Source organism: Pleurodeles waltl, chromosome 12 (assembly GCF_031143425.1).
Source record: "Pleurodeles waltl isolate 20211129_DDA chromosome 12, aPleWal1.hap1.20221129, whole genome shotgun sequence".
Classification (NCBI taxonomy): Eukaryota; Metazoa; Chordata; class Amphibia; order Caudata; family Salamandridae; genus Pleurodeles; species Pleurodeles waltl.
The window spans coordinates 675554294-675573149 of NC_090451.1; the positions used below are offsets into that span (position 1 = coordinate 675554294).

At 40.1% G+C, this 18856-nt stretch overlaps 1 protein-coding gene across 1 annotated transcript in view; it reads left to right on the plus strand.

Moving 5' to 3' along the window:
- Positions 1-17410, plus strand: part of LOC138267204 (extracellular calcium-sensing receptor-like) — a 39517-nt gene extending 22107 nt beyond the window's left edge. Inside the window, exons 4-7 of the mRNA XM_069216058.1 lie at positions 2606-2814; positions 4844-4865; positions 6215-6338; positions 16500-17410. Coding sequence (XP_069072159.1) covers positions 2606-2814; positions 4844-4865; positions 6215-6338; positions 16500-17410 — 1266 coding nt within the window. The remainder of the gene's footprint in view (positions 1-2605; positions 2815-4843; positions 4866-6214; positions 6339-16499) is intronic.
- Positions 17411-18856: the final 1446 nt, after the last annotated feature.

Below are 18856 nucleotides of genomic sequence, written 5' to 3' on the forward strand. Positions count from 1 at the left end.
ATCTGCCCTTGGGGTCTTAGCTCTGCCTCTCACTGGCATCACTGCGTAGGCCTTTACCACTAAAACCTCAAAGAGAAGCCCTCTCATGTGTTGGCCCCTGATGTTTGGGCATCCTTCTTCGTTCAGTGGCCCTGGGCTGTCCCCAGCCCTGGTATAGTGTGACAAGTAACTAATAGGTGCAGCTTCGTATCCCCTTCTTTTCCGATTCAGGAGCGGAGGGAAGCGCCGGTCTTTGTTCCCTCTGCTGGGGAGCAATGTAACTGGCCTGGGCTCTAATTCTGTGCTGTAGCAAAGATATATGACAAATCTGGATGGCCGATATGATATACATGAATGGTCTTGCAACTCGTGAATATGAACTGTGCCTTTCATACCTAACAGGACTTTGTAGGCATAAGGGAAGAGAAACTGCACTTCAATGCAGATATCCCCCTATTTATATGTGTCACTGCAGAGAAAATAGTAAATCGCGCAGACTTCACACGTGGCCACTAATATTATAAGGCCTATCCCAGTTCAATATCTAAACCTGCAGAGTCCCCTCTGCTCCAGGCTATCTGTGCGCAGTTATTGGGCTGCGCACACCAGTAGCCTCACAAATGCAGCCTGCACACTTGTGCATACCAACTGCAAATGGATTCAGATGTAAGCAACCCAGTGCCCCTTACCCTAGCTACATTACAGAGGCCTTATCCTAAAAGGTAGACACAGGTGACAAACACACACACAGTCCACTTGTCATGTAATTAAGGTGAGTTCAGCTCCGCCCTGTCTGAGTACAACTCTGACAGCCGTCATGCCATCGGGAACCATGTTCCCCGTTGGGGACTGAGGTTCCCTGTTGGGTCTGCTCGCCAGGGTTGTAAGTGGGCAGTCAATAAACACATAGGGCCCTATTACGAATCTGGTGGTCTGAAGACCGTCAGACTCACTGTAGACGTTGGACAGCTGCGGCTGTGGCGGCCCGACCTTCACTTTACAACCCTGGAGGTCGGACCGCCAAAAGACTGCAGTCTCCGCCAAGATATTTGATCCCAACGGGATGATGGTGGTTGTAATCTTCCACGGCCGCGCTGAGGTCAGCGCCACCGTGCTGGTTACAACCATGTTCTCCGCCAGCCTTTTCATGGCGATTCATCTGCAATGAAAAGGCTGGAAGAGAACAAGTGCTAGGGCCACAGGGGGGCCCCTGCACTGCCCACAACATTGTTGTGAGCAGTGCAGGGAGCTGCCTCCACAACACCGCCGGAATGCAGACAGTGAACATTTCAAGGGTGCTAAGGGGGCCCCCTGCGCAATGGCATTGGAATCTGCTCCATGTGGAGCCGAGTCAAATGCTGCCACACATTGTCCACTGGGCTGAAGTTTTTCACCAGTCAGCCCAGTTGAAAACTCATACTGGGGCCGGTGGGGAGCCTGCCAGCCCCATGGTGAATCTCCTCATTGGGAGTTTGGCAGTTTGGTTTTTCCAACCATCAAACTCGTAATCAGCCCCAAAATATTTGCATTAGTACAAAGATATAGAAAAGCTATATATAACATATATGTATATGTATATATATATATATATATATATATATATATATATAAAACATTGATATTAAATACAGCAACTAAAAGCAATGTTTTTAACTTTGATCTTCTAGATGATATCTTGGGTAGCACAATATAAAGGAAACAATACTCTGGTAAGAGAATATTTGCATCTTGATATTGTGGTAAAATTCTTCTAATTGTTCGACAAGCAGATATAGTTTAAATATTTTCTCGCAGTGGAAGTATGTTGTATAATACTGCACACATGCAATGTTAGAAAAGTGAAAATAACTTGAAATGTTTCTCCTTTTTAATACCTACCTCGAATAGATATTATTGTTTGGTGCAAAGCTCAGTCAAAAATGTTTATAGATAGTGCTTTGCATCAAATCTCCTGGGTAGTAAAGGGGGAAGGCTTATGTCTCAATCATGGTACTACTCCTTTAAACAAAGGAGTGCCTGTGCTACTTTGAGTAAATTTAGGTGTAGTTTTCAGTGCAAATAAAGTAAATCTCAAATCAACGTTTGTGATGCAAACCCGGTGCAAATTGATAGCAAAGTTGCCCTCAAATTTATTAAATTAGCACGATTCTGCCATTAGCTTTGGAGCAGGAAAGTGATAATAAAATGCAGGACAGGTGTCCATTATCAAGTTTTTTATTTTGGTGTGCAGGACTGCTAGCAGAATGTGTCTTTCTAAACCAAAATGGATGAACTTTGTGGAAGCTTGGATTTTGCATGTATAGAGTTTTATTGTAAAAGGATGCCCTCGAATGGAAGAACTGCTAAATCCACATCGGAGGATTCTGTTTCAGTGGATAATGAATATTCTCAATATTGTAGCAATAACTTCTCCAGCAAATTAACCACCTATTGAGGGTCATCCTATGGAAGATTTAATTCTCTAAATACGACCTTAGAGCACTAATGCATTCATTTTTTTCTATATGAATTATTATGCAAAGTGAGCTGGAGAGGAATGGAGACTCTTATTTCTGTGAGTATGCTTATATGTTAACATCACATACAAATTGTGTTAATATGTCACTCTCTCTCTCTCTCTTCCCAGCTCCTACATTATGTTAAGAATGTGAAATTTCAAAACAAAGTGGGAGCAGAGATATTTTTCAATCACAATGGTGAAGTTGGGGCTCAGTATGATATTGTAAACTGGCAAAGGAATCCTGATGGCAACCTCAGGCAAGTGACGGTTGGCATATATGACTACAGCGCCCCTGGAGGACAGACTCTCAAAATTAACACCACTGCCATAGTGTGGTCTTCAGGGATCTCTCAGGTATATATGACTGTCCACATTTGTTGCAACTGATTGTTTTCACTGCAGTTAATTTTTGCTCATGGTTGTGATGTGCACATAACAGAGAAACAAATGTCATATTTTAGCAAAAAGCAGGGATGCTTTCAAGGGAGGGAGGAAGTAGTCAATTCTTCAAGGAATACACAATCAAAAGAAGCAGGAGTAGATAGCACAATAAATCCACTATGTCATTTTAAAGAAAAACATTTTCATTACTTTCTAAACCCTCCCTTCATCTGAGCCTTCTATAGGATCCAGCCAAGCACTAATATGTATATTACACTATCATTGACTGTTTGGAAGAATACAATCATAGAATTCTTGGTTCCTTTCCTGGATTAGATTTGCAAACCATCCTTCAATAAAATCAGAGTTTTGTGTGAGTTGAACTAGGATGTGGTTAGTTATTTCTGCAATGCTATGCAAATGCACCCACCATGGCAGTTGCTATCCAGTAGAATGCGTTTACAATTGACACAACTTGCTCTCGATGTGGCAATGAAAACATGTGTCATTTTACATTAAAACGTCTGTAATTAAATTGAAAATTAGGTTTAAGTGTAACAAAGAAAATATTTGGATTTAAAATCTGTAATTGAAATGCTAATATAATTCAGGAGTTTTTATTATTTTTTATTATTTTCAAAATACATATGTGAAATCGTTCTACAGTAATACTCCTCACCTACTACAAAATGCTAGTCTCTAATCTATGGGTGGAGAACTTTCTATGCCGAGATTCCAAAGGTTTAACTATATTTTGTTTGTACTTAATGGGCGAGCAAACAAAAAAGGTTGGATAGCAAGGACATGTGAATGTAATATATTATATGAATTTGAGGAGGATAGTTTTAGTGTCATGGATTTTGATTGAATGCATCCAACCTCTCTATGGACTCAATGAAGGATTTCACCAACCTGCCATGGATTTCACTTACTAATGTTACAGAAACTCAAAGATGTCCTGAATTTGCTATTGTTGTAATTAATTCGGATAACCTCGGATGGCCTTCATCTACTTATGTTAAAGAGATTCAAAGGTTTCTTGCATTTGCAGTTTTTAGTGATTGCTTTATTAACGATTTTGCAACGACAACTAGCGACATCACCCATGGCTTCAAGAAGGAAAATATGAAGGGAGGTTTTTGTTTGGATGTTTGAGTTAAAAAGTTATTTGTTATGATTAAAACAATGTTGATTTTAACTCCAAAGTTATGCTATCAAGACAGTTATGAGAAATTCATTGTAGAGGCTCATGCCTCCTAAGGAGCAGTTGGAGCACTTTTTCTACAATTATAAGAAATCAATGGACAAAATTACACTTTGTTCTGCTGGTCTTATGCCCCTTGCCAGGAAATGAACAGAATATTCAGCCATTGAAAGAGAGCTATAACCTAGCAAGATGACTTGTACTGGATGCAGACATATTTTGACGGACACCATGAACCCATTTAAATTCAAACTCACAATTATCAGAATCAGAATGAGTTTATTACATAGTAGATAAAAATCATTTCATACAGCTAAAAAGTGCTAATGATTCTGATTCATGCAGTAGTATTGTTCAACTAAAAACCCTGTAAAAATGTAGGGCCCATTTATGACTTTGGCGGTCCAACCGTCGGACCGACAAATCCGCGGGATTGAGGCCGTTGTCAAGCCAGTAACCTCACCCCTCGTTGTATTGCGATATTTCCACTGGGCTGACCGACGGAAACTATTATGTCATATTATGACCCACCATTCTGTCCCTGATTTTTGCTCCACTTTTTAGCTGAACTCCTTTCTAGAATTTTGTTCAGGACGTTCTATGGTGGCTCTTTCTCTACATTGTTTTGGAGTGGTATTGTGCCATTCTTAACAACAACTATATGTATCCATCATTTCAAACAAAAACTACCAAGATTGCATTGTGCCACTTTGCCACCTTTTGCGCCACCTTATGCCTGCACCAGGCATAATGTATGCAAGTAGGGTGCTCCGACGCAGGGAGGCCGGAAAAAATGGCTTAGTGAAATTTACAAGATTTCACGCGCCATTTTTTCTGTCATTTTTAACGCCTGCTCAAGGCAGGCGTTAAAATGACAAACCCATTAAAATCACTGGGCCTCCCTGTGCTGTGCTGCACTAGCGTCAAAATTTTTGATGCTACTGCAGCAAAGCGCCAGAACAGCATCAAAAATCCTGATGCTTTTGTGACAACGACCGCCATGGTGCGTCGTATTCTAAATATGGCACAATCATGGTGTTGTTAGGTGGGGCAAGGGCGACGCCAGAGAAGTGGCGCATCGGGACCGATGCACGACTTTCTCATAGATATTCCCCTAAGTGCTTGGTGGCATTATGACTACTAGGAGGAGTAGCCCTTGCCCCAGGCAAACAGGAAGGAATCTTGATTAAACTTCCTAGTGTTCGGCCATAGACGCATCCAGGGACTAATAATGCTGAATGGCTTAATCATGTTTCATTCCCCAAAGCAATAGTATGACCCATTGTCAAAGGATATTGGTGATTAAATCCTGATAAATGTAATTGAAGGAAAATTATAACTACAGGTAAATACTCTGATGCTGCGGGGTGTCTAACAAATGGGCTGTCTTTATGGTTTGCACATCATATGCACATGTTTTAAAAATATATTGATGATTTCTGTAGCAGATATATGTACTTAATAAAGATAACGCTTGTGAGAAAAAGGGGTAACGCTACATATTCCGTAAAACAGGGATAACTTCTCTTACTTTGACCATTGTATCACAGTATTGCTTTTTAAAATTGAATTTGTGGGAGTTTATTTTAATAATATCATCCCTTGCTGAATCAAGAAACTCAGCACGTTTTCTCCCAGAAATGGCAAGGTCTGCAGGAGTGTTGGTTATTTATTGATCCATAAAGTAGTATTTTGTTTCCTAATTTACAACAATTAAATTAAACTATGCCTTTCAGGTCCAAAACAAGTCTAGATTCTGAAATTTGCTTTTGAATGGTGCGCAAACATGTACCCCTTTTTTCTATTAACCAAACTAATAATCAGGGCAGCTTTTCATTCTGAATTTTTCACCATCCCATATAGTTTCAGTCAATCCAATAAAAGGCTTTCAATTGTGGGCTGCTTTGAGAAAATCTGTTAGAGAATAATAATATAATAGATATTCTGAGACTTGTCAATCTTTGAACTTGAAAATGGTATGTAATGTCAATAGCAAATGTAAACCAAGGGAAGCTGTATGTGTGTACACTAAGGTTATATCCTCTACAGTACAATTTAAAGGCGTTTGATGTTCTTTTTTTCCTGATATAAAGCATTATAAGCAATATATTGTTAAAGAAACATTTTCTGTATGTGGTTATGTGTTTCAGGTCCCCACTTCAGTGTGTAGTCAACGCTGCCTCCCTGGGTTCAGAAAAGCTGTGAAAGAAGGACAGCCAGTTTGTTGCTTTCTGTGTGTCCCTTGTCCTCAGGGTGAGATCTCCAACCAGATGGGTAAATTTACCTGCATTTACCTGCATTTTTGGCTCTTTACATTGATGGGTCACACAAATCTCTGATCCAGTGAGAAAGGGTTTGCTTTTCAGCACTAATAGGATGACACAGCCCTTTAGGAATCCTTGCTCTTAATGCTTTCATCTGTGATCCTGAATTATATACTTCTCCCATGTCTAAGAAAGATCTCATATAAATCCCTTAATATAGAATTCAGTATCTTCCAGCTGTGTAAGATCTAGTCTATGATCTGGGCACAATCTTCTTTTTTCTTTTTTTAAATAAAATTGATTTTTTTCCTAATCATAGTGTAATGACATCACATATGGCAGTAGGCATATCAGCATTACAAAGCAGTATTTCAACCACAGATATCCGGGAGGCAACAAGTCGCGGAGTCATTATGTCCATATCACAGGTCCCTTCGATCTTGAGACCCTGGCAATCATTTCTTCTGTGATCTTCTAATACCCCCATATGGCCATCAATCTTTAAGTTTCTAACAGGAGAAATATTTGAGTCCAGTTTCAGAGGACAAAAGGGTACTGAAGCTGTCACTGACATTTTCCAAAGATGCACAAGAAGATAATTAGGAAAGCCTCACAATAGATGTGCATGTTGGTCACATTTATATTTTTACACAAACTTGCATTATCTATATTGAAAGAGTTGAAAATGGTGTAAATTAAGAACAATTATTCGAAATGTCATTGTCCTGAGGCACTTGGGTCTTCGTGCCCTATAAACTGATTTGATTTGGATGAAGGAGAATGAAGTAATAATTATATTTGTGCTTCCTAATCAATTCACTCTACTATCTGCCTGCTGCTTCCCTAGGTCATTTGAAGACTTTGGCCTAGAATATTTCTCAAAGGACAAACCAAATAATATAATAGATATTCTGAGACTTGTCAATCCAGACACCAGAGATGAGTCTTGAAAAAAAACAACTGATCATCCAGAAAGCTATATAAGGAGGATTTGGCTTCAGGCACTTTAATTTAATGTAATTTTACTATGTGTAGTTGATAAAAACCATAGCATACACTAAGATAATATTGCTAGTATTAGAGGAGGGATTATCTCATATCACAGTCCCTCAATTTTGGGTAATATGCTTTAAATTTTTTGTAAAACAACAGTTGAAAATGATGTCAGTTGAGTTACGATATGATACGATATGCACTAATGCACTAATGGCATGTCTGCAGGATTGGATGCCTTGTTGATTAAAAAGTGCTCTCAAGTACACCCTTCTTTCATTCAGGAGTTCAGGGCAGATACATACTAGATGTATAGTGTTCTTCTCTGCCTTATGATACAATCTGCATGTACGTGGTTCTGCTTTCCAGAGCCAAGGATGGTGTGGACAATCCGCGGGAAGAGGGAAAAGTGGAACCTGGTAAAGGTCTCCTTTAGCTGCTTGAACCATTTATCCTCCATATAAGGCTGGGGTTTAAGGGCTTTATACCCATTTGGTACAATCTAGGTGGGTGACCTGGCTAATAGTGTCTCTTTATTGCTAACAGTGGAGATCTTATTAGTTTTTGAATTTATTAATTTTTTGAAAGACCCTTGGAGGACTGTTGTGTCCCATGATGCTCACATTCCCAAATCATCAACATCAGAGTCTAGGTAGAGACGGGCAAGAGTGTTTTGTTTTTGTTTTTTTCATTTTATGCCAGAGGGCACTGTTCAGTGTATTGCATGAATAGGGTTGTATTTTGATGTATGCCCCCTTTCTAGCGTTTAGTTGATTTACCATAACAAATTTGGGTCTGATCTGAGCCGGAGAGGCGTTGGGAGGGAGGTGGAAGAAGAGTCTGTAAGTTTTGGTTGTGATTGAATTCAGGATCACTGTATCCTTGCCTTATAGAGCCTCACTTCCATATGACAGGCTAGGGATTAATTTTGCTGCTGTTACCTGTAAAATAGATGTAAAGCTTGGGCCATCCAGGGATCTGGAAATGCCAGAGTTAAGGCACTGCACTTCCCTTTTAGCTCCTGCCTATGTTGATAAAAGCAGCCTTTATCATTGAGTAAGAGGCCAAGGTATCTGTACGTTATCACCAATCCCAGCTGATGGCCTTGTACATACCATTGGTTATTTTCCTACTTTCTATTACTCACAACTATGCCTTTAGTTTTGTTTTGGTTTATTGCCTTATGGTTACTTACTGAGTCATTGGATAATTTATCAGTGAGGCATTGTAGGCCAACATCCATTTGAATAAGAAGACTCATGTCATCCGCATACAGAAGATTAGAAATGTGAAGATCCCGTAGTCTTGGGAGGTGGTGGAGGGGGGGGGGGGTAAGCATTTACCTCATTAAGGCTGGGGATAGGTCTGCAGGAAATATATTGAATAAGTATGGCACCCACATGCAACCTTGTTTTAGACCCTGAGAGGTATACACTTCGCTAGATAGAAGCCGTCCTTGTCCAGGGGCTTGTGTAAAGTCAGAGTCAAAATAAGCTTTTTTTTTGGGGGGGGGGCACAAAGCCATAAAAGCACACAAATACAAGTTAAATCACGAATGGAAGCATTATAATCAGTAGTTAGAACATTTTGACAAATTATAAAAATACCACAAGGTAATAGAACCTAGTCGTCTCTATGAGGAATATAATAAGAGCTCCTAGTCAATCGGTTTAATAAACCATAACATAAAACATCACATTCGTAATCATGGTAAAATCAGCCATAGCATAACGGTGACATGTGCATAAACATTAGTTACCCTGTGATACTTCATAAAGGGGTGTCACCAAAGAAAACAATACAATAAAAATTCCCCTCAAATTAATAAGGAGTCATAGGCCACTATAGGAGTCAGAATTCAAAATCAATGTTCGCTCATGAGTGCGGCTCATCTTTAAAATCCTACAGACCTGCCCCTAGCTTCACGGCCGGCCCCCATCCTTTGTCGTAATCTCCACATTCCTAGTAAAAGTCTACTTACAGAGAAGCTAATACTGTGGCTAGCATCAAATCTTAAAATCCTAATGGCCTCTTCGTGATCACCAACTCCCAGATTCCAAAACAACGGAATTAGCCACTTTTTCCTACAGTTTTTGAAAGCTGGACAGAAAAAGAAAATGCTTGACCCGTTTCTTTGAGGTAGCTGCACATTGGTCTCCTTGGAATATGCCCAATTTTCAGTAAATGTATAAAGCATTTGTATTGTTTTTAAAAGAGACAGAGGTGTGCCCCAAAGCGACAATTTCTGCCAAAGGAGGTTTTGGGGACATATTCAAATGTGGCCTTGAGGTCCACAAAACAGGGATAACTTGCTTATTTGATAATTTCAATTCGTCAGTTATTATAGAAAGTTCCAGAATATTCATCGTCGTGCCTCCTCCTTGTGTGAAGCCAGTTTGGTTTAGTGGGATGATGTTTTCCCCTTCTTCCCAATAAGTTAGCTCTGCTCATAAAAGGCCTGCAAAGTGCTTTGCCTCAGTATCTAGGACGGTAATGATGCGATAATTTTCAGGTTGTTGCCGGTCCCCCCCTTGAAGATCAGACTGATAATTGAGCCCTTCCATGAATCATGGATACCTTCTTCCAGGACAGCACAGTTGAAGACCCCCAACAGTCAATTAGCTCGTCTGGGAGTGGATTCCTTATTGGAATTGTGCTTTCTGACAATTGTACCTTCATCTGAGGATTGATTAAATGCTTGAATAAACACTTGTCCCATCTTGTTTCAGTTAGGTTTGAATTACTTCTGGCGCTTAGACCTGTATTTAAGCTGGTCACCATCTTCCAAAAGTCACTTGAATTACTCTTCCTGCAAAGATACCGGGCTTCTGCCCAAAAGGTCAGTCTTGCTGTGATTCTTTCTTCCCATACCATCTTCCTTTAAAACTTAAATGTAATATTTCAACTTGGTTTGAATCAAATGGTTACTAGGCTGCTGCCACGCTACCATTAGCTTTCTATTAAAATTCCTCTTTACGCTTTGACATAAAGCAGATGTTGAGTTCCTTTTTAATAAAAATATGAGCCATTTGTAGTTCGGTGTGTGGTTGAGTGTTTTGTGGGCAGGTATTTGCTGATTAGATTTTTTATAAAGAGAGAGTACCAGTTGGAAATCGGAGTTATATCTTTGCTGTTATGAAGTTGTATGAGGTCCATTGCTACTTTCCCAATGGCACCTATGGTTTCTTGGGTCCACCTTATCTTCTTATCATTTAGTTTCCATTTACCCTGGCAGGACACTTGCCTGGTGATGAAGGGGGCATTTGAAGTTAAGCTCTATAATGTGTGTGCCGTGATCGCTTTCAGACCTTTTTTTTTATATGGAATGATAAGTGAAATAGGAGGAGAGTGGCTACTGTCAAATCAATTATAGAGTGAGCATCAGATGAGTAATAGGTCCACGCCGTTGGAATTTCTGCTTGATACCTGCCATTTAATACACTGAGTCCAAGAGATTATGGCATTCATTACAACTTCGGCGGTCTTTTCAACAGACCACCAAAGTCGCAGGCGCCAGAAGACTGCCAGTGTTGGCGGTCCTAAGACCGCCTTATTACAACTTTGTTAGGATTTCTGCCCATTTGCGGGTTGAAATCCGACACTATCAGCCTGGCTGAACGCAGAAGAGAGGCATTTTCCACCGCCAGCACCTCCACGCCAAAAGGACTCTGCATACTGTATTATGATATGTAATACAGCGCAGCGGTTTCCTGAACCTTCTGCTTTGGTACGCTGAGTCAAACTATCCTACAAACCCATTGAGCGGGATTGGTAGTGTCGATCACGATTCTTCCAGCAGTATGATTTGAAAGTTCCTCAGGTAGTATGTCAAGTCCTCATTGCCGTTTTTGTTTTGAAAGCTGTTTATGTTCCAGGACAAAAGTTTCATTAGATCGGGTGATTGATCTATCCTGCGGCGTTGGATGGCAGTGTGACAAAACTGCTTGCTGCCATGCAGAGCTACTGAGAGCCAGCCTAGTTCTAGTGGTGTGCCTTTAATAGTATCCAGTAGAGGGATGCACATAATTTTTCAGAGAACACAAATTCATACTTAATTTGCCAATGTGGTTTCTGAGACTGGAGGCAGTTCTTACCTTTAGTGACATGCAGTGGTATGGGCTCTTTCTGATGATAGACTGGGAGTGGGTATGCTGTAGTTGTATGCCTTCAGGCACTGGTCTAATGCCCTCTCTGCATATGTGAGTCTACAAAGTTAATTCCTAAGTTTATGAAGGAATGTGAGGGTCCATCTCTTGTACAGAATGGTATATGCAGCTTCTTGATCCTTCTGCTGCACAGGCATTTTCCACTGTCATCACTGCTTTTACATTGGTGTTCCAACCCTCATGGGCAGTTCAAAATCTTATATACCTTAAAGTCATTTATGTTTTGTCATCTTACTGATACTTCTGCGGCTGTCACATATACGTTTTTTTCAATGCATTATTAGAATCTTGTTAGCTGTATCCAACTACTTGTTCAATTACTGCTTCAAAGCTGTCCTGATTTGATCAAATATTGCAATACACTCCTCATAAGGAAGTTGCAGAACAATGTAATCAAACTCTTTTGAAACCTCAATGTGTTAAATCCCCCTGGGCCTACCCATATGTATATTGCCATATATCTATGCCATGTCACTGAAAATGAGTGTGTCCCGACATTATATAATTTAGATCTATTGTACTTATAAATTCACATTATCACACATACAGTATAGTGCAAAATTCAACTATAGGCAAAGTAATATTGACATGAATAAACAAAGTTTATTGGCTCACAGACTGTATATTAAGATTACTTTCTGTAGGAGAACAGTAACCTCCGTGAGGTTATTGCTCACAAATCACTGCACAGATGTAACCCTTTACATCCTGGCTTTGTTAAAATACCTTTTTTGAAACACACACAAGAAATAACATGTTTTTCTCTTGTGCAGATTCACACTGAACTATGCAATTTTCCCCCATTCTGAGGGTGGGGAGGGACATCATGATCTATTGAAGGCTTTCCCCCCTTAAGTCATCACCATTAGGTAGTTAAAGTTAGAACCTACTTACCATTGGAAAATCATTTTCATTTGCTTATAACTTTGGTGGTGTTTGTCAAATTTTCACCACATTTTCAAAGCTAGTTTGCCATTCCAGCTACTGTCTGAAAGTTTCAGACTGATTCATCAAGCCAGTAAAAGGCACTACATGTGCCCAGGGCCTGTAAATTAAATGCCACTGTGGCCTGCAACACTCATTGTGCCATCCACTTAAGTAGCCCTGTAACCATGACTCTGGCCTACCATTGCAGACCCTGTGTGTGCAGTTTACACTGTCATTTCGACTTGGCATGACAAACCTCTTAGCAGGCCTAAATGTTCCCTTTTTACACATATTAGTTACCCCTAAGGTAGGCCCTACGCGACCCAGAGGGCAGGGTGCAAAGTACTTCAAAGGTAGGACATGTACTTTTAAGCTTAACATGTCCTGATAGTGAAAAACTCTCCAATTCAATTTTCAGTACTGCAAGGCCTATCTCCCCCATAGGTTAGCATTGGGATTACCGTATTACATCTTATAAGTGTAATTTCCAATTGGGACAAGGCAGAGATTACAAGTTTGGTGTCCCTGGACTCACAATTTAAAATCCCAACTTATGACAAAGTTAGATTTTAAGTTGCAAGTCTAAAAAAGCCACATTTGGAATGTGGGCATATCTCTAATACACATCTGGGGTGGTGACAGCTGAGCTTTGTACATTCCCTCTGTACATCCACACACCAATGGAGCTTAGGTGTGCATGATGGGCCATTCACTTCCTGATGGTTCATCCCAGGCGGATGGGTCTTCCCGGGCTGGCTGGGAGGGAGGAACTGACAATGGCACCTGAAAGAGCTGAGCCTGTTTCCACATAAAGAGCTGCATACCCCCTTGTATTCAGTCTGGGGCCAACTCTGCAGGACTGTTGCTTTGCTGAACACTGCCTTGCTGTGCTCTTGCCTTACTGAGCTGGCCTGCTGCCTGCTGTTCCCCTGCCTGGGTGAGATAGACTGGACCTACATCACCTGACCCCAAAGTGTCTCCAAAGGCTTCCAGGCTTGCCTTCAGTTGCCCAAGTCTCAGAAACACAAAAGACTCCTGCCCCAACCCTTGGGCTCATCTGCTTGTGAGCCCATCCTGGCAAGTGGTGTCACCCCAGTCCTGGATCCTTGGAAGTGAACCTAAGGGTTTGCTCCGGTGGAACTGATGCATTCTCTGATGCAACAGTAGAATCAACACATCACCGTTCTGTGGGAAATGGATCAACGCATTGCACTTGCAACTGCTGCATTTCATTCAGAACCACTGCTCTGGAACCGATGCATCGCCGCCACCACTTTGTGGAGAAGATCGACCCATGGCCTCTACAGCATGAAGATATACAGCGCGTCACATTAGTAACTGCTGCACTTTGGAACCAAAGCTTCTCTCCCACACCCAAAGCGTCACCACAGTTGCTTGGAGAAATTCGCCAAAATACCTCAACTGCATGGGGATCACCGACACATCTCATGCTGCTACAAGGGCTAATGTACTTTTGCTCAGCGGCCCCTTCATGGGTCCTGTAACCCGCCTTAACTCCATCACAGGCGGTCTGAACTCTTGAGGTAGTCCCAGTCCAGTGCGGCCAAATAACTCTTTGAGCGCTATTCTCTTCTAAACTTGCATTTAATATTTAAAAGTTCATATCTCAATTTCTACTGAATGGATTTTTGTTATTTGATCTTGTTTGATTTATAAAATCATATTCTGTTTTTTTAACCTGGTGAGGAGACTTTTTGTGGTGTCTTCACTGTTTTATTATTTATGCATTGCATAAAGACTTTGCACATTGCATCTAAGTTAAGGCTGACTCTTGTGTGCCAAGCTACCAGAGGGTGAGCACAGGATAATTTAGGGTCTGTTGAGACTTACCCTGACTAGGATTGTGGCCCCTACTTGGACAGGGTGCACACCTGTGCCAACTAGAGACCCAATTTCTAACAGGTCAGAGTAGGAATACCCTGACCCCCGAGCCTTGGTTGCAGTGGGACTGCGGCTCACGCTCCCACCATGCACAGTTTTCTCATCAATAATTATATTGCAAATGATGCAGTGATATTATCAATGATATCACAGAAGATCTCATGACTGATGTAATATGTGGAATAATTTGCAGTGGCAAGGCCGTAAGTTATTGTTACCTTAGAGCACAAGTTATAGTTTCTTGAGATAAATATAACTATAACTGCTGAATTTCTATGGTTTTGTGTGTGTAAAATCTAGACCTAACTATACCATCCCTGTAACCTTTAGTATTTTAGTGAATTAAGAATTTTTTTTTTAATTCTTTTCCTACCTATAACATCCTGGTAACCTTTCCAATTTTTTTTTTTTTTTAAACATAAAGTAATATTTAATTACCTATGTCAATCTAACCTCCGCTGTGCATGGCCATTAGCCCTGTGCGGCGGGGGCTTGGCTTCATGCAGCCAACTGCATGCTGTGGGTTTATGATTGGCTGTGTGTGTGGTTGTGTCAGTGGGTGTGTGTGGGTTTGTTAGTGTATGTGTGAGTGGCTTTGTGGGTGTGGGGTCTGTGAGTAGGTGTGTGGGAAAGTCAGTGAGTGTGTGTGAGTTGGTGTGTGAGTGGTTTTGTGGGTGTATGTTCTGTGGGTGCCCCCCCCCCATTTTCTAACATTTCGTCCCTGGGGTGGGCTTTCCAGTGCCATAGTAGGCTTGTGTAGGGGAGCCACATGGCCCACTCTCCCAATTTTGTCAACTTTCACCCGCCAGGGTGGGCTCCATGGTGGTTTTGGAGGCTCTGGGAAGGAGATATTTATAAGTTCTCAACAGCAAAGTCCACCTTAAGTCTCACTAGTAAACCTTCTTATGTTGAAATACCCCTCCCCATCAACCTATGCTTTATTTCCTGTAAGTCCAAAAGTGGTTTCGAGATCCGCATGATATTTTATTCTTTTAGTTGAGATGGGTTTTCTTTCCTAAAGAAACAAATTTAAAATAATTTTGGTAGTAAGGATTTACAGGATATCACTAACCCTGTGCATTTACTACCACTCACTGAGTCAGCTACCCTCCTGACTAATGACTTAATCCATAGATGATATACATTCGTAGGGAGCTTTTTTTGACATTATACAGTTTTCAGAGTCTCAATAATAATATTTTACATATTATTTCCTTAATTTTTTATTATAAAATATTTATACTAAAACCCTTTTCATTACAATTTTATTATGCCACTACACAATTTAAACAGTAATGATTAATGCATCCTATTTATGGCAACCAAAAAACTTCAAATATGTCTCCAAGCCCTACTACATCCAATTTAGTCCATTCAGACAGACATTCATCTTGATTGCTGCAGCCACAGCCAACACGAATTGGACAGCACTGAGATGCTTCTTCAGGGCTTTAATACAGACAAGCATAACATAAACACAAATATAATGAAACCAGTTTAGTTACAACTGAATTAGGGTTACAGTTCACATAGTGAAGTATTAAAAATACAATAACATCCTCAATTTGATCCAGACAGTTACATCACAAGCGCAATTAGGATACTATATCTGCTTGACATATGTCAAGCTTCATTTAATTTACATATTCATATACATTTACTTTTACTTATGTACATAATTGTCAGTCATGTTCCAAAAACAAATGTCCTTAACCTTTAACCTCTTTAATATAATAATATTTATTCTACTTTCATACTAGGAGGAGTCACATCACCTGGCCCTGAACATTTCACTGCATTTGATATACACTATAACTGCATGCATATTTAGAAAGTTCTCCTGATTATTTCTGATCAGACCTGGATTTTACCTCTAAGTCATATTATTTCCCAAATGTCACCTCCTACTTATTTCAGAACCATGGTTGTTCACAATTATTCTATATATATATATATATATATATATATATATATGTTGTGGATGATGATGGCATCTTGTATTATCTGTTGTGAAGATAAACATTCCTGGTCATTACCATCAAAGGTAATATATGAGTCTCCTTTGGAACCTATAATATGTAAAGGTGATGCACAAATTGTACATAATTCTACTAAATTCTTAATAAGCAGATGCCATTTCTTTACTCATTACTGTTAAACTATTTGATGCTTCTGTTCCTCAGACTCAACTGAATGCTCCAAGTGTCCGTGGGATAAGTGGCCAAATGCCGGACAGGACAACTGTGTGCTGAAAGTCATGGAGTTCCTCTCTTATGAAGAGCCTTTAGGAGTTGCCCTGACAGCCATGTGCATTTTTTGCTCACTCATTCCAGTTGCTATTCTGGAACTCTTTATTCATCATAGGAACACCCCCATTGTCAAAGCCAATAACCGGTCCCTAAGCTACCTCCTGCTCGTTTCCCTTGCCCTATGCTTTCTTTGTTCACTAATCTTTATTGGGTATCCAACTACAGTGAAATGCCTTCTTCGCCAGGCTGCATTTGGCATCACTTTTGCTCTTTGCATCTCTTGCATCTTAGCCAAAACTATCATGGTGGTCATTGCGTTCAATGCCACGAAACCCAACAGTGACTTAAGGAGATGGGTTGGACCACAACTTTCGTACATAGTGATTAGTGTCTGTACAGTCAGTCAAGTGCTTCTCTGTGCCTCTTGGCTAATTCTTTCTCCTCCTTCTTCTGAATATAACATCAACCTTCAACCTGGAAAGATATTATGTGAATGTAATGAAGGGTCTACAATCGCTTTCTGGTGTATGCTTGGATATCTTGGATTGCTGGCCACTATAAGTTTCGTAGTGGCCTTCCTGGCTAGAAAACTGCCTGACAGCTTCAACGAGGCCAAATTCATCACCTTCAGCATACTTGCCTTTCTTACCGTCTGGCTCTCATTTATTCCAGCCTATCTCAGCACCAAGGGCAAGTACATGGTTGCTATGGAGATCTTTGCCATCTTGTCTTCCAGTTCTGCATTAGTTTCCTGTATATTCTTCCCAAAATGTTACATTATTCTGTTGAGACCTAAAATGAACACAAAGGAATATCTTATGGGAAAGGATGTTGGACAAAAATAAGACATCTCTTACACCCTTGCTTTGCAGCTGCCTGATACTATGTGCCTCATAATTCTGCATAATGTGGTACACGCATGCTCTTTTGTGTTCACAGTATGGATGAAAAAAATATCTTACGAAGGATCAAAGAGTTATTCTATGCTAGAAATATTCATAAAGCACTTCCGAGAGACAGCATGCCATCTTCAAATCATTTTGGTTGACAACCTGTATCTCCTATAGAGGTTCTTTGATAAGCAGGTTCACAACTTTCTACTTACACAATATTTAAGCTTTCTACTGAAGTTTTGGGAAATATTCTTATAATCTGAGAGCAATAATAGTGATACTAATGGAGTTGATACTTTAACTGTGAATATTTTCTACATTCTATATTCTCCCTCATCACGTTCCATTGGGTACATTAGTCAATATACTGAGGCTAGGTGTGAATTATGTAAATCCTATATATAAGCCCATAGGTACATACATGCCTGTGACAGGGGTTTTTGAGTTACTTCTTCAGTGTTTCAATAATTACAATAAACAAAGTTTTCACTCACTGTCATTGTATGTGTTTGTGTTTGTGCCTAACAATTAAGTTTTACCTTTAGGTGACATTTTGCTTTATGTAAGACTTTTGCTAACAACATCCATGCGTATAGTGGCTGTAGAACTTACAGAAAGAAGTGGCTAGATTAGATGGTGAATGGTAAAAGTTGAACAAAACAGCATTTTTGAGGTGGCAACTTGTCCTGAGATTTGCAATGTTTTAGGGATAGTGTACAATTTTCTAATGCCTAAACACCATCATGTTTGTGTGTATAAAATCTGTAAAAAAAAAAAACACTTTTGTTCACATCATTTCATAAAAGGTTCATACGTTGTCTCACAATCAAGTTGTATAAAACATGGAAGAATTGATTTAGTTCCCAACTTTAAGCCTGATGTACACAGGCCTTTTGCAGTTTCATGCTCTTCATACAGAGCTTTTTGTCAATGTACAAAAGCTATTTTATGAGCCAGAAAGGTCTATCAGACCTGTAATATTTTTGTGATCCTTGCAGATTTGCAAATAGAAAGGGGTGTGAAGGGACATCCAACACCTTTTTGTGCTTGGATATTGAACTGCAATTGCAAACCATTGATTAATTGGCAAACTGAAAGTCAGGGCGTTAACTACTAGGAATTGTGTTGTTGACCTCTGGGTGAGAGCGGGCACCTGCCCAGGGGTCCGATACTAGCTCCCCAAGAATTCTTACCAATTAGGAGACTTTTGAAAGCAGGATTCATTTTAAGGGAGAGGAGTTCCATTCAGAACAATATTTTGCATTTGGAAATGTGGATTTGGGGATAGAGGTCTGCTGTCCCTTGAAGACTTCCACACCTGAATTTGCAGATGTGCACAGAAGACCACAAATTGCAACTGCTTAAAAATGTGAATGAAACAATTAATACTAGTTAAAA